The sequence below is a fragment of the Archocentrus centrarchus genome, chromosome 23 (genome assembly GCF_007364275.1).
Source record: "Archocentrus centrarchus isolate MPI-CPG fArcCen1 chromosome 23, fArcCen1, whole genome shotgun sequence".
Lineage (NCBI taxonomy): Eukaryota > Metazoa > Chordata > Actinopteri > Cichliformes > Cichlidae > Archocentrus > Archocentrus centrarchus.
Window position 1 is genome coordinate 4,297,019 of NC_044368.1, and position 26,833 is coordinate 4,323,851.

The following is a 26,833-nucleotide window of genomic DNA, read 5'->3' on the forward strand; positions in this document are numbered from 1 at the left end:
CATATTCACGTTTTAATTTCACCAACATTTTTTTTTTCCCTGATTTGGTATTTCACTTTAAAAAGTCCCAGAATGTCCCACACACTGTCTTACTGTTGAAATATTATTACATTGTTTCCAGCCCGCCACAATCCACCTTTCATCCAATCACATGGGTGATGAAATTAGTCAGCAGTAGCATTAGCAGCGTCATATGACAACAGAATCATCAACGTCCATAAACCTCAAAACTGCCCAAACCCAAAAGTAAAAGGAACAAAGGAAATTTTGATATGTCAGAAGTCATTGTAACCAGTTGTACTTTCTCCACTGGTCATTCAGTAATGTGTGTGGAGATGGTGTACAAAAGGGGACCCATTACACACAGTTCCAGCGTCATATTTTTATTTGACTACAAGAGTTGCTTTGCATGTTTCAGTTATTCCCTCATATGGGCTTTTCTGTAGCCTCAGTGCATCCTGTGAGAAGCCTGAACTTTTAAAATTTTAAAGGGCAGCCTCTCTTTCATATAAGCTCTTCAGATGGTGGATGCTCAAACAGAATGAGAACTTCATCTTACATGTTGGGATTACATTTACAGTAATTTGTTTTGACCCGTTTTCATGACGATGTTTGCAGGAATCCATCTCCTCTTGAAAGCTAACCGTAAGTCAGGTTTTTAGTCAGATTTGCTCACAAAATGCAGTACAATACAAAAAACTGTAAGCTGAAGTTGACGATAAATATCTAGGTTAATGGACGAATTGTGGTCAAATGTTACAAAATTCCTGTTATGTCATCCCAAATGCAAAGATATTTGGTTAAAAATGAGGATTCAAGGACTGAGTCTCAGAGGAATGTTATAGTATAAAAATTTTTACTTAAGACTAACTTTGCAACATTAATACTAAACATCCCAGTTTTTAAGACTGTCTAAAATTCACATTTATAAGGTTAATTTAAAAAAAATGTAAGAAAAGAAGTTTGACAATTCAGGCCAGAGTCTCAGTGGTAGCTTTGAGGCAAACTCAAAGTCTGTGATGGTTGGAAAGACAGCAGGCGTCTCTACAGTCATATTTCAGTTTATTACAGTTTGTTTTCCTGCAGGCATCCGGTCCAAAAACGGCTTTTAAGCCACTTAACTGAGGATATCTTCATCCCCTCTTGATTTAAAGTTTCTGCTTAATCTGAACTAACTTCTAAGTCACTTTTTCTGCTTTTCAGCGTTGAGTAAGAAGGATTAGTGTCATCTGCTCAGAGTTCAGTGAACCTCTTATTGTTCTTTCTTTAAACTGAGCAGTCTTACCTCTCCGGTTTCTGGACGTTTGCTCAGTTTAGCACTCTGGAACTACTAGTGGTTGTCCTAATGGGAAGAATCCTGCATCCGCATAAAAGAAGGACTCTTTAGCTGTCATCCATCATCATTAGCTATCCCAGCCCTCCAAGATGGGCAGGAACGGCAGATCTGTGCTCCCCAGGTAGGTTCTCCCTCGGTGCTGGAAGACATCACTGATGGCCCACGTCAGACGGCCTTCCGGGTCGTGAAGTGTTCCCACAAGTTCACCATCTAATCCCAGCTCCAGGACCAGAGAGTAGCGTGGGAGCAGTATGTTGTACCAGCTCAGCGGAATAACCTGCAAACACAAAGATGTCGAGTGATGCACAACTTATTAGTGCTGAAGTTGGTGTTTTTGAAATAAAAGTAGAACTTTTAAAGTTTTTTTATGCTGTTTTTTTTACCCAGGGCTAGGAGAATGAAACCAACTATTTCTTTTGTTCCCATCTCTTTGAGTTAGTAGTTTACTGACTGATGCAAACCCCTCCAGGTGGATGACCCTGACCCCTTTAACACCGACGGGGTGCCGGTGCCAGTATTTGAACCGTTCAGCGTTTTTTCCACCGCGAACGAACTCAATGCTTGGCCAAAAAAAGGGTTCAACTCTGACACTGCGAGCTAGCTGGTGTGGAACCAAGAACATGTGACAGAAGCAGAAGGGTGTGACTCTGCCATCAGTTTTCCACCACTATTTCACTGCATGGTGTGTATTACACGAGAAAAGTGATTCAATTTTCACAGCTGTGAATTAGGTTGGGCTCTAAGGCTGAACTTGCTGCTTTGTATCAGTTCATATCACAGATAAAAGGACGCAACGTGTTCTCCCACGTTTGTGTCCTTCGGCTTCTGTGTCCAGACGAGGACCCGCCCACACTCATATGTAAAGGATCAGTTCACAAAGCGCGGTGGAAACGCAGGCCCGTTCTTAAGCATTTTCGCCAGTTCATTTAAACCGACACCAGCACTGGCACGAGCACCGGCACTTCAGCGGTGGAAACGTTGTAACCATGTCAGAGCAGTGCATTTAGTGTGTGCGCTGCTGAAAAGGTCCTGACCCTGTCCTGTCAGATTTCACACTGTCTCATCACTGAACAAAGCCATACTGTAAGTAAATGAGAATCACACAGAGCAGTGCATCATGGGAAAACAAATAGAACACTGCTTCTTGGCAAAACCTCTGAACTGAAGTTGTGCAGCAACTAAAGACTTCTTTCATTAATTCAGCTGATTTGATTTTTCTTCTCAAGCTATAAAATATTACAAAAAATATCCCTGTTGATGTATAGAAATAAAATCTTTTCTCTTGCACCGCCATATTTGTTCATTTACAACAAAAAATATTTAAGTGATTAATGCCTTACCGAACTATCAAAACAAGCAGAAAACGTCATCAGGTGATCGTTAAAGTTGATGGTTATTTGATTTGCTGCTTATTGATTGACAAAACTTATTTGCTGACAACTACTTTTAATAATACATTTAATATCTTTTCCCTTAAAAAAAAAATGTACCAAATAAATTTAGATCTTTAAATTAATTGTATTGGTTTGAGCTGCAGTTTTCAACACAAAAGGAAGGATGAGAATTTTACCTGAGACCTTTCAGGTTGTTTTAAAACCAGCGCAGATCCCTTTTTAGTTGCTAATAATCACATAAGTCAGGGTTTGAATCACATTTCAATCATAATCAAGTGAATAAAAACATGCGAGATGAAGGTGAACTCACTGACCTTGGCCAGGAAGCGTTTGACCGCCGGGTACGGAGCAATCATATCCAGGAAAGGAGGCATGAACTTTCGAAAGCGAGGTGTTGTTATGCCAACCAGGAATGTCCCATGGTCACTGAGGCGGATGTTGTCGGGATAACCAATCATGTTGTCCATGATGACCTCCTTGGTACCAGATTTTGGACCTTTCAACCAATACCTTAGAGACAACAAACCTTCCTGGTTTGTGTTGTGACTAATTGTCCTCATTTTCCAGAAGGAAATTTCAAGGTCCTCACAAAGATAGACAGGAAAGTACACACACATTTCTTTACATTTTAGAAGACCCTGCTTAATATGTTGCCATCTCATCTCATCCCATGCCATAACCTAAACCTGTACCTTAAAGCCAAATCTTAACAGTTGTTAGCCTTGTGGTGTGTGTATGTGTGTGTCTGTATTTCTTACATGGTGGGGACATACTGTAAATGTGTTTACACTGTGGGGACCTGCCTTCCTCTTGGGGAAAAAATAATTTTAAGGGAAAAGCTTGAATTAGGTATCCAGAAAATACAAGCTGATGTCATACCCTCTAAGTAATTTGAAATGTGTACCTCAGTATGCGTCCAATGCTGGTCTCTGCCAGTAACAGGAAGTCTTCGTCAGGTGATAGGACGATGCCGTTGGGCATGTAGAGAGAGTCCAGCAGCACAGTCACGCTTCCTGACCGGGGATTGTAGGAGAGGAGACGACCGAGGCTGTTCAGCTCAATCACCTGAAGCATCAAAATTGTTCAATTTAAATATTTATTTTAGCCTAGCGCTGTTTTTATAAGGCTCTTTTTATCTTTTTAGCTTAGCTAAGCTTAGCATCTTTATCTGAGTTTGCATTAGTATAGCTCTCATTTTATCATAGCTGTTTAGAGTATCTTAAATTACCTTGAACAGCACAATAGGTTGTTTTACATTGGCAGAGAAGACCCACATACCCACATACTCAACTCTGCTGTTTAACCCAATTTTCCATACAAATAGGGCACCACTTAAGGGGTTTCCATTGGTGTCAGATTTATTGCCAAGAAACATTGTCCCAACAAAGAAATAATCTACCAAACATAAATTTCCTTATGTTTTATGCTAAGTTTATATCATTAAATGTACTAAGTAAACCATTTGACTTTCATATTTTAAAGACTTAACGGTCAGTCCTCTGGGATTTACATATTAGCAGACACTTACCATAGTGAACCAGATAATCAGATTTCTCATTTATGGCTTTTCTGTGAGAGGTTAATCAGATTTTTTTAAGTGACTTCTGAAGCCTCACCAGCAGTGCTGAATGGACTTTTAGCAGACCTTACCTTTTTTTTTCAGCAAATCCACCGGATGGATGGGTACAAAGAACCCAAAGCTTCTTCATGCAAACCTGAAAGACATGTTTTTATTATTATTTTCCAGCTCAGACCTCCTTCTCACCTCCAGTTTGACGTGTCTGCGTCCCCAGCGACTGGAGGAGTCGGTGAAATAGATTATTCCAGTCTGGGAGGAAATCTCCAGCCCGTTTAAAAAGGCAAAGGGAACGCCATCGGCACCTGAGGACAAACAGAACTAATTTACTGGTCGTAAATGGGCTTCACGTAGGATGTCGATCACAACAAGCACACTCTATACCCTCTGAATTAGCCAGGAGTAAAGTCTTTTCTCCGTTTTTGGGATCCACGCTGTGAAGCCCAATGTAAGAGTCGGCAACGATCAGCTGACCGTGACGATCCAAACGAATGCCATGAGGGCGACCACACACAGGCTCATAGTCTGTACTGCTGCCTGCAGACACAACATACACTATTTGTGATATTTGATATTTTTTTTAAATGAAACTTGCTATTTTACATTAAAGATGCTGATCTATTATCATGGACTGAATGATGGAACAGAGTCAATAAGAACAGTAAGCGCTATAGACATGTTTTGCATCTTTTTGACAAGGAAAAAAAAATCTGTACAAAGTGATTTCCATTGGTTTCATACAGGCTGATATTTTGAAAATACTCAGAGCAAAAGGAGATGAAAATAAACCTGAAATTACAAATAAAGGTTTAATGAATAATTCAATCTGGCACCTTAAATATTCCTGTTTCATCTGTGGTGCAAATTAGATTTTTTCCATCGTCTCTGTAGTTAAATTAAACCAGTCATCTGTTTTGGGTTGATTCCACCGAAGTAAATCAATCTTTATTAACTGCCAAAGTTCATTATGATCCAATTTTTGTTTTTCAAAACAGTGAAACACTGAATTGGCTTGACCGCCTTCTCAAGAGCTACCATTAATTTAGCCATTAAGTAACTTTAAAGGTCATGTGAAATCAACTATTAAATGCCAGCTATTATCTCCATCTACTGAATTTACTAACAAAATACTGTTTAAAAACGATGAACTGTTGAGTCCACGCACATTTTCACTGCACAAATTCAAAGATTACAACAACTACACTGTAAAGTTAGTTACAAACACATAGAAGGAAAAGGAGGAAGGAAACAGTCATCCCTGAACAAACACAAACCACATTCTGGGAGATTCTGTCCCATCTGAGTGATGAAGGTCAGGCTGTCATCAGGACCGATTTTCCACAGCTTCCCGTCCACTGTTCCTGTGTACACGTTACCTGAAACACACACTCCACAAATAGGTCACTTCCACTCACATGTTTTCACACAACAATGAAGGAGCAGGGGGAAAAACACAAACAGCTCTCTCACCATGCTCATCAGCAGTGAAGGATTCTGGTCCGTGTAGTTTTCCAGTGAACAGCCTGCGGCCTCTCTGCAGACGGGTGTTGACACCCAGCGGCCCCTCCAGGGCCGGAGGAGGCCCCTTCAGTCTGGAGAAACAAATCATGGTTCATGATACTCACAAGAAAACTATACAGCAGCTGATTTATTTTGGTATTCAACCTCAAACATATGAAACCATGGCAGCAGCTCTTCAAAAATGCACTGTGTGTTTTGAGCTAATATAGAGATCATTTTGAAACCACTTGGTGAATATTAAATAAAACCAAAAAAAAAAAGTTAATATATTTTTATGAAAGCTAGTCTAAAATATTTTTTGGCTAAATTAAAACTTAAAAATGCAACCTGACTTCATCTGATCTCCCCTTATGGTTGTCTCCTTATGCACCTTTTTCCTACTTCCAGCACTGCTGCAACTTTTAGCCCGCTCTCTGTACATCCCATTCTGACCAACTCACTAAATTTCAATACAGTTTCTCTTTTTGTGTGTGGCTGAATAAATGAAGGTAAAGAATCATACACACAAACTGTAAAATATAGAAATAACTTCAGAGTTTTATGTTGAAATTATACCTTTTCTGTTTAAAAACAAGACAAAGAAGCTCTGACAAAGTTTTTAAGCTACAAATTTGACTTCCAGATATTAAAAACATCAAAATCAAAAGTCCTCAGAAAAATCCCCATGAGTTAAAGTAACTCATGGGATTTTTGATGTACTGATTCCAGAGGGACAAACACAAATTTTAGTGCTCGCATCCATTTTTAAAAGCCTGTTTAAGGTATCTACTGCACTTTCTGCTATAATAAATATATCTTTGCTGGCCTGAAGCTCAGTCCACTCCACAGCCATGTTGGAGGGACTCCAGCTACTGTTTGCTATGAAAGCATGAGCACTTACACATGTGGTTTGGGGTCGATGGGAGACGGCAGCAGGTATACTCCAACAGCTACAGCCAGGAGGGCCACTAACAGAGATCTTCTCCCCAACCTGAGCGAGAGGAAAGAAGCAGCTCTGAATATTCCAAAAACTCATGAAGTCACAGTGCAGCTGCAAACTGTTTGTGCCAATAGCACCAATCATTTCTGTTACCCTTGGACATGTGGTGCTCTCTGTTGGCCCAATGACCACAGAGCTGAAAGGTTTTAAATGTTCTGAAGTTTTACAGTGAATATTTTGATAAATGCCAGCAAAAAAGAACAAGAGCTAGAAACTCAGGATGCCCACAGATGTGGACTTCAGAGTCCCCCTCAATGAAAACATGAAGGAAGAAGATGACTTGCTTAGACAATTCTATACCATTACTGAGCAAGACGCCTTTTTCCAGCAATGTTCATAAAAAACATGAAGTCTAGCATCATTAACATCATTATCTCCACCACAAACAATGTTATGACCTCAATTAGCAGCTCCATGCCCTCTCCTCCTCCTCCTCCTCCTCATTTCCTCTCAGATTCATTAACCAAGAAGGAGCCAGAAGGAAAAAAAATGGGAGGAGGTCCACTATTAGAACAAGTAATGTTAACCACCTTTCATGCTTTCAGTCAGAGTCAGTAACACAGCTGAGATGTACACGATTAAAATCATCCCGTAAGAAGAGATGTGATATGTTTTGCATGTGCAGAAGGTTTTTAGCAGAGGTATTGTCAAAACACATCAGAGATGTTAGCATCCGTGATTAGAATTTGAATAAATTAAAAACCTCAATCTAATTTGTGCAGCACCAAGCATGCAGCTTAGTACAGTGCTTCATGTCTGATGGAGGATTCTAGCTGCTCAACTGTCCTGGGTCTTCTTTGTCAGTTTTTTCATTTCATGATGCTAAAAATGTTTTCAGTTGGTGAACGCTCAGGACTGCAGGCAGGCTGGTTCAGCACCTGGACTCTTCTACTATGAAGCCATGCTGCTGTCATAGGTGCAGTAAGCAGTTTAGCATCATCTTGCTGAAATATGCTCGGCCTGGTTTGTTGTTTACACTGTGAGATCATTAAAGTACAGTAGCTCCCTTTTTACTAAACTGTCATCAGAGGCTAACATGTGACTCTCAGTCCTAGACATGCCTGGGCATGATGTAACAATATCTAAATATAAATATAATACATAATAAGTAGTCTGTTTGTGTAAACATATTCTTTATTCTAATGCTTACACTACAGAACCTGCAGTTAAAGAGTTAGTGAGTGCTGAAAGTGTACTTTGACTTTTACACTGAGCTGCTCTGATTCCTTAAAAATAACACAAAAACTGTGGAAGGTTCTCTCTGTTTTCTCCCATCAGGTGACATTAATCAGTCAGACGTGACTTTTGAGTGTTTAGTGAAAAAAAACAACCTATTTTGCTGTTGCAACAGCTTTGCAGGAATGAGAAAAATCCCAGAGGCCAAGAACTGACTGAGGAACAGTTGAGCAACGGTTTGCAGGATTTCCAGCAAACCTCCGTAAATTTATAGGCTAAATAATGACTGCTGATGCACAGTCTACTGCCCCAAATCATTAAATAAAAAGGCAGGAAACTCTGACAAATTTTATTTTTTGCTATTTGTTACAAAATTAGTTGCAAAAGTAACACAATCAGCTCTACATGATTTACTGATTCAGCCTTTTTTTTTTTGCCTTTGGGGTAAACGTAGCAGGGTTTAGTCCTGGTGATAAGGAGAACAGTGGTCCCTGAACACACCGCATAAAATTGATTAATCAATCAGTTTAACAACATGACTGTGTGCTCCCAGGACAACCGGACATGCAGAAACTTGCAGAAATCTCGAGCCAGCAAAGTGGTGTCAAACTCATTTTAATTCACACACCAGTAAGAAAAAAAAAAAAAACTATATATAAAGAGTGTGGACACACACACTCACTTTTTTTAGATTATTTATGGGGAAAAAAAAAAGAATGTGCTCATAAATATACATGGATTAGTGTATAACAACAAATTGATGCATTCTCATAAATGTAGAATTCATCCATTAAAAATTCATAAGAGCAGGCGCCCCTGCCATCTTGAGTACAGTGGCTGAGATTGACATTGTGGTTCCACGTAATCACGTTTTATGCATGTGCTCACAGACCGCCACAGTACACTAAAGGTGGCGGAGAAGAGAACTCGTAGGCATTTAGGTGCCATACTCAAGATATGAAGGATCACACCTATGTGTTACTATTGGAGAAGGGGTCTCCAAAGAAGTGAAAACGCAAAGCAAAGAGACAACGTCACAGCATCTTAATAAAATGTCATCCCATTCCTCCTCGCCTCTGTGAAAATGAGCCTCTGCAGGGTGAATACACATGGAAGCAAGGTTGGTCCACATATACAGTAACAGTCAAAAGTCTGGATATGAATGTGTGTCCAAACTTTTGACTGATACTGTGTTATCTTAATAGATGCTGTTGCATTTCCTGTTATTTCTGGCAATTTAATAAACAAAACTGTATATTATGTATATTAAGTATATTAAAACTGTACATTTCTCCTTATCAACAAAATGTAGGTTAAACCCCACTTTGAAAAAATGGCTACAAAGTATTTTTTCCATATTTATGATTCCAACTTGTCCAGATCAAAATGCATCAACACACTCAGAACAGAAATGCATGTGATGACTGCAATTTCACACTTTTGAAGGGCCGGTTCTGGGCCTCGGGCCACATGTTTAGCACTCGTGTTATATCTGTAATTACATCATTTATCTGGCTGCAAGGGTGCATTAAACATTACAATTTTTACCACCACGTATTGAATCCCTTTGTTCTGCCCTGCAGGAGTTCATGAACCACTGAAAACCATTTAAATAAAACCTGTTATACATCTGTGATCACAGCCGAAAAGTAGTGTTACACATAGTGGGTAATACAACGCATTTAATTAGTTTTCATAATTGGTAATATTCTAGGATAAAGCCGGCAAAAGTAAACCTAAAGATATTTGAACAGAGCTTGGCAAAGAGCAGAGAGAATCTTCACACTTGTAGCTCACTCACGCGTTTGGTAACATTACAGGGTCCTCGCGCCAGGGTTAGAAGAATCACTGAAAAGCATTAACATAACTCTTGTTATTAACGAGCAAATAAAGCCGAAATGTAGTCTCGACTATAGTAGGTCATAAAAACTAGTAAATTAGTTTCTCATGTTAATATTTTTTTTAAATAACGCAAATAAAAATAATTTCACAGAATTTTAAACGCACTTTGCCAGCGGGAAAGTACGAACGTTCGCTTCTGGCTCTCGCTGTGACGGAAGTTAAAATGAGACAAAGTATCAAACTTACATTGCTGCAGCTCGTTCGTTCCGCCGGCTGGATCAAAGGCTGCGTCGGCGGAAGTCAGTGCCAACTTTTCAAGTCCTTGTGGTTGTCTCACGAGCTGAGGATGTCCGAATGCTGTTTGACACTAAACGCGGTGACGGTGGAAGATTTCGGCTTTCGCGGCTGTCTCCAAAAGTCGCCGAAATCACCGGAAAAAGTCGTTACATTTGTCGCTTTTTGTAAAAAGTCGCTTGGGGGGGGGGGGGGGTCTGAAAAGTTACCAACTCTAAGTTGGAAACACTGCGGGTGTCAGTGGGGACAAAGCAGCAATGCAAAGACAACCCGATGTACATGATTATATCCGGTTTGAACGTTTAAAATAAAAGCCGCACTGTGGTATGTTTTCTAACTCGTTTCTGTGTGTGCATTAAAACAGATATTTAATGCAAATTATTATTATAATATGAAACACTTTAAATTGCTTTAAGGTGTTAAATTTTTTTGTTTAGAGAAATTTTGTTTACATTTTTTTTACGAACTTTGATTCCCAAACTATAACTCGCTTGTTCGGTTTTATTTTGAAAGCGGTGTTGACGTTCCTTCTGGAAAGGTTTGGGCAACTTCACACGTGGCGGAGCTGAGCGTTTACAAGCGGGACTCCCACTTTTCTGAGGTTATGTGAGTTGGGGTCAAACAGAGGACAAGAGGAGGAGGCGCTGCAGTGCTGCCAAAAGTACCCCTGTAAACAAGACGTCTGTGAACAGCTACAAACACCAAATACCTCTGACAGCTATAAGTAAACGTGACGGGGGGCCTGAATGCTTTGCATGTTACTACACACAATAGTGGGGTTTAAATAGAAACATCAGATAAGGAGTCTGGTTTGAAGACAGAACAATCCAGGTGTTGAAGGGCTGAGTCTCCTTAGTCTAAATGCAAACCACAAAGGAGCGATACAGTCTTTGCTCCCTTCCAACCCAGAACAACATGTAAAGAACTACAGGCCTCAGTTAAGGTCAGAGTTCATGAATCAACAATAAGAAAGAGACTGGGCAAAACAAAAAAACATCTTGATGTGAAATAATGAAAGAGGAAACAACTGAAATATGAGACACAAACACACAAGTTTCTTTTATAATTTCACCTTTAATAGATGAAGCCCGCCCTGCCGTGAGGAAAGGCCACATTTGGTAACGACTGAAACCACCTAGAAAAATGAACCTGCCTCAGCCTACGGAGGGAGAACCCGACGAGAGCGTCGGCCTCTCCTTCAGGTTTGGCTGCAGCCGTCAAACTATAGAAAGGCACAGAGATCGGGACGTTTCAGGCCGAGCTCAAAGACATTCTCGGTGTTAACTCATTCTGTCTTTGCAGCTCAGATCTGAAATTTACACCCAGAAAACCTTTTCCTTTTTTTTTTTTGTTTTTAAACTCAAGTGTAGAATGACAGCATTAGCTTTGTGTTTTCAAGCTCATCATAAACCCAACAACTCGTAAAGCTTCTCTACAGTCAGTCCCGGTGAGCAACAACAGAAAACACCATCACTGGGAAATATCAGGAAGAGCTCCAACAACACAGATCTTTGGCATTTAACGCAACAGTTTGTGGGGCATTCAAACCAGAGAGCTGAGCGCACAAAACCGAACACAAAAGCTTTAAAACTGCACAGAAACTTGAGCTCGTGGACTAATTTAGGAGCTGCTCAGAAAACAGACACTACTCCGGGGTCCATTTAAGTAGCGTTTCTAGAGCTTTTAGCCCCACTAAATGATCAAAAAAGACATTTCTGAACATTTTTAACAGTAAATGAACAAAAAAAACAAAAAAAAAAAGCTCTGAAGAAGCTCCTTGGCAGAGTTTTTTTTCTTCTCTGAATTGCTGCTTTCAAAGTCAAGATTTAACCCAGAAAAGATTTAAAACCTTTATGTAATAAACATTCTTACATGTACAGTATATGTATGTTTTCTGAGCGGTCATTTCACAATATATAATCCTCAAAAGGCTTTTTGATTTAGATTTTAATTGCAGTCTAGTTTAGATCCAGTTTGGGGGCAAAAAAAAAAAAAAGCGACTCCATGAAACAACAAACAAAAATTAAAGAAGTAAAATTGAAGAAATACAAATTTTTTTTTTCCAGCCAGTTTCAAAGAAAAACAGTAAGATGGCTGAAAGTCTGTAAAATGGTTAAAGCAAAAAAAAAAAAGGAAAGAAAAGAAAAGAAAAGCAAGCGAACAAAGAAATTTTCACATTTGAGAGGCTTGAAAAATTGATTGTGATGTTTTTCTTGATGAATTTGTCCTTATTAACCTAAAAATCAGAGGAATAGGCGAATTTCAGTCACATTAAAAAAATACTGTAAAAAGAAAAACAGGTTTAAAAAGTGTAAAATGACAGAAAAATATATGAATATTTGAATTAAGACTAAGAAGGTTTGCGCTCTATCAGAATCTAGTTATGTTTGAACAGCCTTTAAAACAACATCTCTGAATACATACATGAACACTACTGGCCCAAAAAGCTTTTTCATGGCAGATACTTCATCAGCAATCCTAATTTATAACAGCAGCAGACAAACAGCATTTGAAAACTATTTTCCAGATGTCGTCCGACTGCAGTTTTATCTAAAATAATGCATGCTTTAAATGTTGAACAGCACAGGATTGTGTACAATAAGAAAAACATTTCACAGCCAACTTTGAACAAAACTATGGAAGTTCACTGAGACCAAAATCTATAAAGATGACCTCACAATAACCAATGTCTGCCATGCTATACTTTCATTAGCTAAAACAGTAATAAGATTATAGTGTAGAGAGTGTGATGGCGGTGCAGATTAAACAGGAGAAAAAATTAAATTAAATTAAAAAAATTAAACCCGTCTTCCCTGAATTCAAAGTTAAAGTGCCCCCAAAAAAATTTAATTTGATACGCCTAGTCTGGGATGATGTTTTAACAGCTAAAGTTGTTTATAAGATACACAAAAAAACAACAACATGGCTTCAAGATTCGTTTACTGTTTCCATGCAGACTTTCGCATCGCTTTCAACTATAAAGTATGGAAGCAAAAGAAGGCCAAAATAATTTGAATTTTGTTTTTTCTTTAATTTCAATAATAATAGGCAAGTGAGTGTTAAATTTATGTGGTTTCAATTTCCAAATTTTTAAATATACCGCAGCTAACTGCAGGTTTTGCTCATTCTTGGCCAAAACAAACAAAGTTGGAACACGTTTTTTTTTAATTAATTTTTAGATAAAAAAATCAAACTCAAAAATGTACTATAACAACTCAAGTAAAGCAACAGTTTTTAAGATAGCTGAGTTTCCTGAATTTGTAAATCTTGAAGAAAAAAAACAAAAAACAAAACTCAGTAATTAAACTTGTATATTCAAACATTTTCATTTTCCTGGAACTCAAACACATAAAAAGACCTAACTTTAAATCTTCTTGTGTTTAGATGTAATCATTAAGTAATGTGTTTTCTCTTGGAAAAAACTAAGTTAGGGGATTTCTATAAGACATTAAAAAAACGCTCCTAAATCATGTCTACGTTTCCCATAATCCAACTTATTCCACTGGAGCTTCTCTTTTTTTAAACCCAGCATTCTAAGGATTATACAGCTGGATCCCTGCTCAAAATAGCCCAGAGATGATGTAAAACAGGTACATTCAAATTCTAAAGTCCCTTTTTTGCTTCCACAGAATAAACCCAGTGTTTAATAGTAGAATAAACAGGGGTTAAAACCCCTTTAAATAAACCTTTAAACTATATATATATATACTGTATGTTTTTCCCTCTGGTGGGAATAGGCCTCTAATATATGTTTTGCTCCAGGCAACATTGCAACAAATATCTTTGGTTATAACAAAACAAAAACAAGATAAAACAAAACCAAAATATATCTATAACATAATCAAGACTGACACAGAAGTGAGCGAACAGTTAGTGTGTTTGACCACTGGAGGGCGACATTGTCCTACAGAAACATCCTGCAGCACCATCAGTTTTGACATCATTCAGTACCTGCAGCTTACTTTAGACAAAATGTGATGAACCTGAATGTTTTGAGTTGTTTGTCCAGATGATTGTCTATGTTGTTTGTTTTGTTGACTGTTTTCTCCTCAAATATCAGAATGAATGCAGACACAAAAAAACAGGCCAAGCAAACAAGAAGCCTCTCTGACTTAAAAATGACAAACTCCACACACCAAAGAAGATATTGCATATATATTTAAGGCCTTTATGACCTTTTTTGAGAAGACATTTTAACATCTGAGCCTTCTTTTGCACTTTCTGATGCATCTGTTTAATTGTTCCTGGTTTTCAACCATCATGTTCACTGCAATCCTGCATGTCTTGATTTGTTTTCCACTCTCTTACCCTTAGGAGAAAATAAATGATGGGACAAGCCCAGGTTTATGAGGTCAGGACTGCACGTTTTAGTTCAAGACAGCATATCAAAAACTTGCGTTTTAAATGAATGCCTGCCGACAGACGGGCTAAAAGACCGACAAGACCCCAGGTCTCTGCAGCTATCAGCACTTACAGACCTCATTTTCTCCCAGCTATTGGATTACAGGAGCTCTCATAATGCAAAAAGTGAACAAGCAGTTAATCAAAGTGACTCGTGGTTGGAGGAAAACCCCACTGCTGTCCTCACAGCCACGATCACGCTGCTTGTATGAGTCTTTCCCATGTATTAGCTCCTCAGGCCATTTATCTTCCCCTAGTTTTCTTCCTTTCTGCATCTAATGTTTCTCTTCTACTTCCTCTGAACCGCTCAGTCGACTTCCAGAAACCTGTCAAATCTCCATGTTTTTTCCTCTGACCACATAGGGTCAAAGTTCAGTCAGTTCACTTCAATCTGTTCAGTTCATGCTTCACCAAACTCTGCTGGTGGCGGAAAAACACAAACAAACAGTCTTCAAATTCCAGCAGTTCATCTTCACTCTGTATGACAATCAGCACTTTCTGCAGACTTCAACCAAAACTAAACTACTTCCTGTTAGAATAAAAGAACAGAGTCTTAACTTGAACCTATCAAAAACCTCTCTAGAGTTCGTGCGTCTGCTTCTCATCACCTTTCATTTCTCTGTCCCTTTGTGTACAGCGTTTAGGTTCAGGACGGCTTTTATGGAGGCTTACATGTGCCAAAAAATAAAAGCTGTCATTTTTGGCACACTTCAGACTCCATAGACACATCCATGCAAGCTTCTTTTATCACGCCAGACATATTTCCACACTTCAGACTTCTCAGCTACTCTAATTTATCCCAAACTATCATCATGCATATGCAACTGCAGCCTCTGGGCCTGCTTATAATCTCCAGCTGATCCATCTTTTAAAAATTGAATGCTTGTATTTTCTGTGTCATGTAGAAATTGAATAAACTATTCTCTGCATCTGTGTCAACAAGCAGATTGTTGCTCCGCCTCTCTACAATAAACTAAAATAAGACTTTGTTTAAAAAAGAAAAAAAAAAAACCAAAAAACCATAAAAAGCTTCACCCACATAAATTAAGGAAAAAAAATATGTACAGACCTTTAAAAACAAATTAAATTAAAATAATTCAACATATGGCCTTGAGTCTTTCACAAGCTTGAAGGATAAAAAGGTGGAGGAAACAAAGAGGATGAACTGCATAAATTATGTGACAGCAGGACAGAACAGAAGATGAAGAGGATGAAGAGGAAGAAGAAGCGAGGGATGGACAGCGAACAGCGGAGAGGATGAACAAATATGGCACAGTGAGTAAATCTTTGGTGTTTGCAGGCAGACGGAGCCGAGCGGGAAACAGTTTGAAATCTTGAATCCAGCAATCGAAATTTTGTCTTTTTATTTGCAGTCTCTCATTTTTTTTTTTCTGTCCTCTCGTTATCCTTAATCGTCCCTTCTTCCAGGTGCTGGATCCTCTCTCCTCATTATGCGTTTGCATCCCTCCCTCCAACAAAATGTACACCAGGAGATTTAAAAATACCAACAAACATCCATCTCCTTCATCCCTCTAGGGGGAAGCAGTCCTTTTTCGGGGAGGTTATATTCTCTTAAGAAGGTCCCCTGGCCTCCCTCAGTGCCTCCTGCAGTCTCTGCCGGTAGGTTTCATAGCGGCGAATCACCGCCTCCTTCTGCTCATCTTCCTCCTTCTCGAGGATCCGCAGGAAGTTTTTCAGCTCGGGGATGGAGAAGGCATCCCACTGAGGAGAAAAGCAAGCAAGAAAACTTTGCTCAGTACTGTTTTTTCCTTTGTGAAGTATGAAGTATACATGATGAAGTATATGTCTATGGATAGTAGAGTAGGAGTGTTGCACAGAGTTGTGATGAATGGCTGGACTAGGAGATGACAGAGCACAGAAGCTAGGATAAAGCTGAAACGTGGTAATCAGCGTTACCATGACTTCTCCGGTCTGCTGCTCTTTCAGGACGAAGCTGAGTGCTTCTGAGTCGGGTCCTGACACCAGGCGAAGAAACAGCGGCTTCTCGCCATCCGCCAGCTTGCAGATATAAACTGTAAAACACACACAGGGAAAAAAACAAAAACAGATTTAATGAGTCTGTACAGTATGCAGGCTGCATGAAACCACAGGCAGCTGTTCCTCTGTGCGGCAGAGGATGAAAGGATGGGAGCAACATATTAACAATGAGTAGTTTACAGGAACAGAGAGGGAGGGAGAGATGCTGTTAAATCCAGCAACGTATTTATATCTGTAAAGGATGAACAGTTTGATTACTATGTAAGCTGCAGCTTTTGACATTCCCATATTGCCAAATGGCAACACCTGAAGATGAGGGCTGGTGTGTGGTGCTCTGGGAATCTGGAAACCCATCAGCTCGTCGGCTGCCTCTGAGGACAACGGCCAAATTTTCAGGGCTTACAGTGCCATTAGGATATTGGGGTAGTGGATATTCTGTTACAAACTTCCTGTTTTAGCCCTCTGGCCACAGATACACTGGCAGCTGAGAAAGAATGGCCATGTTTAACAAACATGCAAAGTCCTCATAAGATGGTTAGAGGGGTGCTGGTGGCATAATTTCCCGGTTTAACTTGAACTTTCAAACCAGTAAACCTGTTGGCTAACGAATAATGAGCTGGGAGTGACCCATCATCCACAACATGATATCATGGTTGAAAAGACTAATAAGTCTTTAAAGGTTTACCAGATCTGAAGAGAGGAGCAACTGCAGCAACGCCGCAGGCTACAGTTGCTACAATTATTTTGGGAAAATCCTGTAAAAGGTGTCCGAGAAAGGTTTCTGGTGTGCAAAAAAACCAAAAAGAATTCTTGATGTTTGGCAAAGAGACAGAAAAGATAAACAAAAATAACAATTAAAGAGCATGTTTCAGCTCCCTGTACATCTCTGCAAGCTTTGGATCAAACGACCTGTTTTTTTTTCTACCCAACATGCCAACGTCGTCCTCGACCACAGCAGGAGTCATCTCGGCTCATGCTGGAACTGAAAATCGGAGACGTTTCTACGTTTCCAGACCGCAGTTAAATCTCAAACACTTAACTTTTCTTCTTAAGGGCCAAATGAGTTTATTAAAAGTCTGGAGTCAGGCATCTGTCTAGACGCTCTCTTTTATTAGCAGGCTGCGTTTCACTGTACGTCTTCAGTCACGAATGTAAACCAGAACAGGAATGTTTGAAGTGGGAAAGAAACAAAACAGGACAAATCTATAAAAGTTTGAGCTGAAATGACTCACAAGCTTCAAAACAATCAACTACGGTTTGTGTTTACAGTTCTAAATCTATGCATGAGGTTAATAAACCGTCTCCTCCTCACTGAAAGATACCACGTGATACCCAACAACCTGCAACAGCTGCTCATTCACAGTGTGGATGTGTGCTGTATTTATATCTGCATGTGTGGGTATCCCTGGTGAGCTGTTATAGTAGGGAGAGCCTGTGGCATCCAACATGAGGGCGAGGCCGAGGCCGACACACACACACACACACACACACACACACACACACACACACACACACACACACACACACACACCGCTAAAACATCTGATACCAAGCTTGGCATGAGTGGCATGAAACCCTGTCTCTTTCACTGTCTCTCACACTCAGTCTCACCCTGCTCCTCCCGGCAGTATCTCTTGTACAGGGCGTATTTGGCTGGGTTGTCTGCGACTGTGAATTTGTTCAGCAGGCCGACGATCACCTGAAGACACACGAGAAAGAAAAACTCAGTCATTATTACTCTGACGGCTTTTCTGTAGTTAGTTTCACTTCATTTGCAGAGCGGGTTTGCTCTGTCAGCGCAGTGACAAAAGTGACTGAAATCAGTCGTTCAATAAAACATCAACTTTATCCCTCGTCTGTCCAACCCAACTTCAGTGTACCATCAGATCCTAATTGACTCGTTAAGGAGGCTGCAGTGTGTTTGTGTGTGTATGTTAGTGTGAGCCACCTGTTTGACTGTGGTATTGGAGCTGACGTGGAGGGTGTTGGTGACTCCTGGGGGCAGATAGAAGGCCTCCCCCGCTCTCCTCAGACTTCCCTGCACCGTCATAGGCCTCCTCAAATCCATCTGGACCTTGATGAATCCCGTGTACACACCATTAGCACCCTGACAGAGACAGAGGTAATGTATTAATGTGTCCAGAGGTACAGTAGATTACAGTAGATGCAACATGATCTCTCCATATGAGCCCAGTTCACCCAATAAGCCCAGTGTGACCTGCAGGACAGATGGCCCCAGATGGAGGAAGAGCATCCTAATCTCATTACTCCATATGGGGCTGGGAGGAGTGTGTGAAGGTCATAAGTAGACAAAGAGGCTCAGTATGAAGAGAAGTTTAAAAAAAGTAGATGGGAGTGTAACGATGAGAAGCTTTCCACACCAAAGATGACCTGATAAAGCCAAAAACGGATGTACAAGAAAGACTTGTACAAAAGCAGGAAGACAGAGAGAAAAGATGCTGTGAACTTGTGAGAAAGAGAAACGTACATTTTTCATGGTGAAACCACCAGTGCTGACGATTGCACCAGTTTGATTAAGTACAAAAAAAGTATGCAATAAAAACAGTAAAAATACCAAAGATACCAAAGCTTTGAGCTATTCAAATATGAAGTGCTGCTGTTATGTAACAGGAAAATAAACGTTGTCGTTACACATACAGTCACACTCATAAACCAACAGAAAACTCACTATTATTCAAATGTATAAATGAATGTCCACTGTTTAATGCCCAGGTATAATGAGTTGTGTAGTGTGTAGACTCAGTTATTGGACCAGTGCGCCTCTCCTAGTCTGAAAGACTAGAATCTGCTCCAGTGACTGGAAACAGTCTTTCAATCTGTCGTTTCCCATCTGTTAAGTGTGCGGTCAGCTTAAAACCCTGTCTGAAAATAAATGATTTTCCATGACTAAGGGGGAAAACATCCTCTGTAACCTGTCATTCCTTTAAAAAAATAAAAATAAAAATAAAAATCTTACCTACATTGTTTCAAGTGGTACATTAATGACCACAAAACCCCAGCTTCACCTGACATCATTCACGTCTACTGAAATGTGCTCTGAGTTAAAGTAAACACAACTTCAGACACCTGTCACACTGCCAAGGAAAATGCTGCGGGGTGAGAACAATAGCAGGAATAACATCACATCACTCTGATGTGAGTGCCGAGGAATGCTGGGAGCAGGATGGAGGCAGCGGTAACACTGAAACATTAGAAACCTCAATAGCTGATCTGGAGCCTGCACAGCCCTGCATGAATCTGGAGAATGGTACCATTAAGAGTGCACTGTTTGATAGGTTTACTATTTCTAAAGGCGCTCCAAGCCAAACCAATTCTCTGTGTGTGTGTGTGTGTGTGTGTGTCTCTGTGTGTGTCTACACACTCACCAGCGTCATTTTAAGGTGGTCTTTGGTCAGCGAGTTGTATTTCTCGATCTTCTGTCTGATCTCCTCACAGCTGAACTCTGTCTGCAACTCTCTCTTCTTCTCCACATTCTTGGAAGAAGAGGGACACAGAAGAAAAGGAAGCACGATATAAGCCACAAATCAGCCAGGATTATTAAAACAATACGTCCTCTGTTTAGACAATAGCAGCAGGACATGTGGATGGACGAGGGAAGAGTTCTTCTTAAACCAAATCAAGAATCAGTGTTTAGTTGTCTGATTTTACAGAATGATGCACTGCAATACTACAAAGCTGTGCATATTATTCCAGCATAATCTGCTGTATCTCTTGGTTTCAAGTGGGTGAGCCAACATCTTTTTATAAACAAGCCTTAAAAGTTATAGATAGGAGAAAGAAATTCACCCTACAGCTCCTCCACCTTTAAAACCATCTATATACTTATTAAAACTTGATGGTATAATCTGGTTATCCAATGTCTGAGCATCTTTGCAGAAAATGGATGGATGAATGAGTAAATGAAGGTAAAATGGTAATAAACCCAAACATTTTTGTGTGTACAAAACAAGCCAGCTTAGCTAACTTAAAAAAAAAGTCCTATGTGCAGGTGAGGGATGGTCCATTTAGGCCTACCTGTTCACCAGGATTGTAAGGCACTGGTGAACAGGTAGGCCCAAATTTCCTGCTGTGCATTAATAATTTTCAGACTCCAACCCTACACAGCAGCCTCAGCTCACTGAAATGCATTTCTAAAAATATCTGTCTTCATTTTAGATCTCTTTTTGCTTTTTGCATATACTGTATTTACAATATGTCATTGCAATAACAAGTACTATGGGGATTTCCATGTGGCCCAGCCCACTCACAGAAAACTTGTTGAGATCATGTTTGTTGGTATAAGTGCTCTGTAACAGAGAAAATATAATCCTCACTTATATTTTGTTATGAAATATTAAAAACACACCTCCCTGTGAATACACACAGACACAGGCACCAAGTGTCTGCTTTTTTTTTTATGTTAACAGCTCTGATGAAAAACGTAGCTGTCGGGTGATTGGTTTAAAACAAACCCAAAAAGAGAGGGACAAAAATACATGAAAATCCCCTCACTGCTGCAGGCTGAGTACATGACAAAAACACCTTTTTACATCAGTGTGGGTCTCATGATAAGCAACTGACTTCTAATTAAAGAAAAGCATCCTGAAGGAAGGCGCTACCACTTCATGAGAATCACATCTGAAAAACCAAAATAAGCTGCAAATAATAAAACGTGTTTTCAAGGCTGGACTTGAAGAGCTGGCATAACTGATTCAAACAGCCCGTGCTGTGTGTGGCATGGATGTTTGACAAGTCACCCATGCAAGAGCCACAGATCACACATCAGCACTGTGGTTTTATAAATAACCCTAGAAAAAGGTGGGGGGAGGCGAGAGGGTGGGGGAAGGTCAAAAGGGAGGTCAGCTGTTCAAGATAAAGATCGTAGTCAGACACATGAACCACACAAATAAAATAAAAAGAACCCATATGAGACACACACAGACACACACATATCCAGACCCTTTTAATGTATACATTTTAAATGAGCATACATTATATCTAACTGCAGGGAACGCATGTAAAACTGTAGTTCAGGCCACCTAAAAACAAACATGTTATATAATCAGTTGTAAAGTCAGGGCTGTTGACCTCAGCCAAATAAAATGGTCTTTTCAGAGGTGAAAAAGTGGATCTTATAAAAAATATTGTTAGCTCTGCTACTATATCTACTATATATTTAGCCATTTTAGCTCAAATAACAGCTGTCACTAACTTTAAACCTAAATATTGATGTTTTTGGAACTACAAATGGCCATCAGGAAGGTTTAAAATAGCTTAAATTGTGTCCCAGAAGAGAAAATGGTTAAAGGAATTGTGCTGTTATGACCTGGTTCAGGACCTGCTTTAAATCCCGGATAAGCCCCCATATGTTATGACCTTGGTTCAGGGGGGTAGTAACCAAACAGCAACCAACACCTGTGCTAAGGAGAGCAGTTCCTCGAGTGGGCAACTTGAGGCTGACTCAAAAACGTCAATCTCCATAAACTCCAATGTTAAAATGTTCAACTTCAGCACAAAAACATATTTACAGCCTGTTATAAAAACGCTTTTGTCCTCTGTGGACAGGTTCCTCCTTCATAAGAACTATAAAATGAAGTGAATGTCATCCTGGAGATATACTGGCTAGGCTTAAAGTTAGGGTCATAACTGCTTTGGCTCATCTAAATCATGCTGTGGCTGATCTAAACTATTTAAAAAGAGCAGCTTCTGTAATACAATGTTTTAAACCTTTGTCTCCTCACAATAAATTAAATATCTGTGTGGCAAAATATGGCCTCTAAGAGCTTGACATCATAAATAATCAGCACCTCTCCACAGATTTTGTTGTTGCTGTTGCTCAAAGCTACCACATCAAAACAAAACATTTTAAAACATGATTCAAACCTCTGATTTCTCCTGTTTTCTGTTTATAAGCGAGTGCCAGTGCAGACTCTTTAGACTGACTTTAATTCCCCAGAGCAGTCTGTGCTTACATGGGCATAGTGCAGCTCTCCTCTGCATCTATTAAAACACACACACACACACACACACACACACACACAAATCTGGGCAGGCTTTGAAGGCACATACACCCTTATATGGATAACACACATGCACAGCGCTCAAAAGACAGACAAGGTGCCAATGCAGCATGTGCAAACACCGCAAGATTTATGGCTCTGAGAAACAACAGGAATGCCAGCTGAGGTGTGAGCTAAGGGTAACACTAATCTGACAGGTTTACTTGGACTTTCAACAAATAGTTTTCCATCTAAAAACAACTGAAAAAGGAGCTATTGTTTATATTTGAAAACACAGAACTGAAGACTGTTCAGCGATTGTTTGGATAATCTCACAGATTAACTTCGGATAGTTTTTCCCACAGATGTCCTTTCTCACATGTAGCACACAGCATGTCTCTGCATCTGACTGAAGTAGTCTGTAATAAATTGAGTCAAATGAGGCATCAAATACCTCGTTTGATGTGAACCTGAAGAAGAAAGTCTGGGTTACAAAAAAAAAAAAAAAAAGCTATGCCCAATGTCAGGTTTTAGGTTTTGTTAAGCCAGCTAATGCAAAGAAAGCCTGGCTATGTTGAACTTCACAGTACACGCCTCTGCTGTCACTTCCTGACACCTTGGTGGCTGTAATCTATCAGTCTAACAAGTCCAGACACTGACTCATCAGGATTAAAAGGAGATCTGATCAGTCACATGGGCACAGAAACATAGTCATTACACCTCGAATTTCCATTTTGCAGAAGCTTTTATCTACTTCTAAATACCTGCGATTACATGAGTGTCATGATGTCAATTTGGGGGGGGGGGTTTCCCACCATGAATCTCACATGTCTGCCAGGTCAGACGAGTCAAAGCTTATTAGCAGGAAGTGACATGTAAGAAGATTATACGTCACCTCAACGTGCACACGAAGAGGACAACAATGAAAGAAGGAAAGATGCGAGAGGGGATATGATAAGAGATACTCCCTCAAGGAGAATCCTTCCTTTCATGACTTTGTGTTTTTTTTTTTGTGTGAGATCATTTAGGTCAGTAGATAACCTTGCTGATCTACATCAGCTGTCCTCACATCTTAATAGTTAATCCGGGGCCTCCACACACCTTCCTTCCAACGAGTCTCCTGATAAGCGTCCTCCTTAACTAGTGTGAGCAGAGAAACAGCAGGATTAAACCGAGGCAGGCATGTGTGGGGAGCGTGTTAACTTCTCCACTCTGAGCAGGACAGACATAGTTAAAGGAAACTGGGAGGGACAGCGCAGCCACAATCCAAACAAACAGGACAAGCAGAGCACAGCGGAGCTACAACACAATGAGGTCATGGTCCAATTTAAGAGCACAGCAGACCCTCCCACTGAACACTGGACTGAAGGGACAGGAGGAGAACAGAAAGAAGGTAAAAAAAAAAAGGATAGAAAGGCTTTAAATGTCAGTCTCCACCTTTTCACTTGACTGAAGTCTACAGCTGGTGTAGAAAACATAACTTGGAGGAAGTGGGATGAGTACTTTCTTGCATCATATACAGATTTCTACACATCAGAGGTTCTACAGTAGTGCTGAGCTGCTTCTTCAGAAATACTGATTTGCACTCAAAGCAGAATATTTCCAGCTTTTATAGCCACATTTTTTTGGTGACTGAATGTGATGCAACATCCATGATCCTGCATTGCACTTCGTGGCAAATAGGGCACCAACATTATCAAGTATGTATATCAATATCATATGGCTTATTAATATTGCAGAGTCTATATTATGTCCATAAGTTTAAAAAGAAAAGAAAATGCCCATTAAGTGAAATTTTAGAGATTTTCCAAGAGATCAAAGTTGAAAAAAGAAAAAAAAATCTGAAATTGAGATTAAAGTGGGAACTTTCCAAGAATGACAAAAAAAAAAAAAAAAAAAAAAAAGAAAAGCATAGATTTAATGATGTATTTAATTCATTGTTCAGTAGGTTCAGACAGGCTATTAAAATGCTTTCCAAATACAAAACTGACAGGATTTACTTCACTTCAGGAATTAATGAGTAATTAGTTCATTTGCTGCACCGAGCAGAGGCCCAGTGCAAAAGCAAAACTCTGAATCGCCAAAGCAACTGAAAAAAAAAGGAAGAGAAAGGGCGTTTAAAGGTGAAGAGACAGAAAACGGAGAGAGAAACCATCGAAGGAGGAGGATCCTATCAGGCTTTATACTTCATGATGGCTGAAGTTTAGTCTCAGAGAAAAGTGGCCTTTTGTTTCCTCAGCCTTTTATCACACACACACACACCTGAAGCATTCCCGTCTTTGTTTAGCACGTCACGCTCCTCTGCATCGTCTGTCTGTAAACACATGACATCACCGTGCACGCGTGTGCAGATACAACACGCTTAGCTCCGACTAACACTGTGTGTTTGTGTGTTAAGGGTGCTACAGGCAGACTAAACACACTCATTCACCTGAACCTAACCTACATTTTACAGTATAGCCGGGTGGTTTTTCTGTCCCTGTCTTCACTCCACTGTATGACTAAGATCTGCATGTTTGAGATGATTAAAAGGGAGATAAGTCCATTTAGCAAAACATTTAAAAGGGGCTGACACTGGGAAAGTCCTCTAAAGGTGCAATATATATATGACATAAGTTTTCTCAACTTTATTCCAGTCAACAGGATACTCAGCGGTGCTAACATTTTCCTAAGACGTTCTTGAAATGATTATTCTGAAGTGCATGAGATGAACACTGTTATATTATACTTAATAACCTGTTAATAATTTACACAGCTACAAAATAAAAGTGAAACTAAACGCACCAACTACTTGAAAGTATTCCCAAACCCTCCACTTTAAAGCTGAGGGTACCATCAACTAGAGCAAAACAAAGACAAAAACACCTTTCATTATTTTCCCCTCCACAGCCTCTCTCTCTGGTACTTCCTGCTGACTCCAAGGGGGGAAGTTGAGCTTGGCCACACCTTTCCTCTCAGCATTCCTACAGTGATATTGCACATGCATATGTACACACATGCATGTGCAATATCATGTAAATGTACTGCAGAAGTCCCCATCCCTTTCTTCTGTAATGGACAATCAGCAGCTCCTATGCAGACGTTCCAGAGTTAATCAGAACAACAAGGGGATAAACTGAGAAGCTGCACCAAGACCACATATAAGATAAATACGGCTTAATTTGAACAGTGGATCATTCAAAGTTAAACTACCAGGGTCCAATAATAAAAATATTGAGCTGTCAACCACAATTATGCATTTTCTATAACCGCTAGCTAGTATTCATTCATACTTGGGTGGTTTCCAGAGCCTCAAGGCTGACAAAGCTGCTGGAAGCCGTCTCTGTGCTGTTTAAGCTTCTTTAACTCTTCAGAAAATAGTGAAAAATATCGAGAGTCATTACTCAAAACGACCCAAAGATATTATTTATATGACTTACAATGAGGGGGAGAAAAGCTGCAAATCCACATATTTAAGACAGCCACCCACAGCAAACTTTAGCACTTTAAGTTTGAAAAATAATTAATTTTATTTAAAAATTGGCACCAGATGATAAATTAAGAGCAGAAGGGGCAGATATTTGAACTAACTTGAGCACAAACAGCTGGGTTTACATACTGGACACTTTGTGATAAAGACCTTCAAAAAGTGAGATTTTTGGGGCAAATCTAAAACCAAGAAGATCCAAACTTGCTCAAAAATAATGTGCAGAAAATGAATGCACAGAAAACTGCAAAACCTGATCCAAAACAGAATCAAAGATTATTAAATGCAATCCAACTTTGCCTTAAACTAAAACTTATTTAAATAAGACCAAATTCAAGCCATCCTCATAAAAAGTCAAATTCTCAGCATCAACCTCAAATATAAGGTTTTCTTAAGAAAAAGGCAGAAAAGGAAGAAAATTATGCTTTTAAGCAATATTATGCAAGCCAAGAGGTTAAAACCTGCAGACTAAACCAGCTGGACCACACAGAGACGTCAGTTCAGCACAATGATGTGAACCAAACCGGAGCGCTGACAGAGACCAGCTGCAGCACCGTCAGTGCGTTCCGAGTGTGGTCAGGGAAGTACATCGTGGAAACATGTTCAGGACACACAGTTATTGGTTCAGCTCAATCAGCAGCCTGTGAGGAGACCACATGTGGAGAGGAAGAAGAAGCAGCAGGATTTGAAGAAAGGAGAAGAGTAAGGAAAGATAGGGAAGGAAGAGGAGAAACAAAAACAAGCAGGAGGAGGAGGAGAAGCAGGGATTATTATTTCTGTCTCATAATGAAATAAATCAAAGCCTTTTCTGTCATTGGCAGCTGCCATATTCTGACGCCACTGTTTAATAA

General features: G+C 39.8%; 2 protein-coding genes across 3 annotated transcripts in view; both read right to left on the minus strand.

Annotated features, from left to right (window-relative positions):
• Nucleotides 1–376: 376 nt before the first annotated feature.
• On the minus strand, nucleotides 377–10,357 carry LOC115773560 (adipocyte plasma membrane-associated protein). 2 transcript variants are annotated; one of them, XM_030720367.1, is made up of 10 exons: nucleotides 9,990–10,033; nucleotides 9,784–9,830; nucleotides 6,708–6,797; nucleotides 5,777–5,898; nucleotides 5,581–5,682; nucleotides 4,691–4,843; nucleotides 4,496–4,611; nucleotides 3,635–3,795; nucleotides 3,045–3,240; nucleotides 377–1,613 (listed from the first exon to the last, which is right to left on the minus strand). In XM_030720367.1, exons 2-10 carry the CDS (start codon nucleotides 9,795–9,797, stop codon nucleotides 1,404–1,406), a joined length of 1,164 nt encoding a protein of 387 aa, XP_030576227.1. In that variant the 5' UTR covers nucleotides 9,798–9,830; nucleotides 9,990–10,033; the 3' UTR covers nucleotides 377–1,403. The 2 variants fall into 2 exon arrangements, with proteins under 2 accessions (XP_030576227.1, XP_030576228.1); XM_030720368.1 differs by lacking the exons at nucleotides 9,784–9,830; nucleotides 9,990–10,033 and adding an exon at nucleotides 10,071–10,357.
• An 839-nt stretch (nucleotides 10,358–11,196) lies between these two features.
• The window catches only part of rassf3 (Ras association domain family member 3), a 71,511-nt gene continuing 55,874 nt past the window's right edge, over nucleotides 11,197–26,833 (minus strand). Inside the window, exons 3-7 of the mRNA XM_030720580.1 lie at nucleotides 19,904–20,011; nucleotides 18,466–18,624; nucleotides 18,129–18,216; nucleotides 16,437–16,552; nucleotides 11,197–16,241 (exon numbers count right to left, since the gene is read on the minus strand). Coding sequence (XP_030576440.1) covers nucleotides 16,092–16,241; nucleotides 16,437–16,552; nucleotides 18,129–18,216; nucleotides 18,466–18,624; nucleotides 19,904–20,011 — 621 coding nt within the window. The 3' untranslated portion in view covers nucleotides 11,197–16,091. The remainder of the gene's footprint in view (nucleotides 16,242–16,436; nucleotides 16,553–18,128; nucleotides 18,217–18,465; nucleotides 18,625–19,903; nucleotides 20,012–26,833) is intronic.

Coding starts and splice junctions, on each gene's coding strand:
- LOC115773560 (XM_030720367.1), bottom strand. Junction 4,612..4,690: donor ACTCCTGGCTAATTCAGAGG/GTATAGAGTGTG, acceptor GTTTGTCCTCAG/GTGCCGATGGCGTTCCCTTT. Junction 3,796..4,495: donor GCAGACACGTCAAACTGGAG/GTGAGAAGGAGG, acceptor TTGATGCTTCAG/GTGATTGAGCTGAACAGCCT.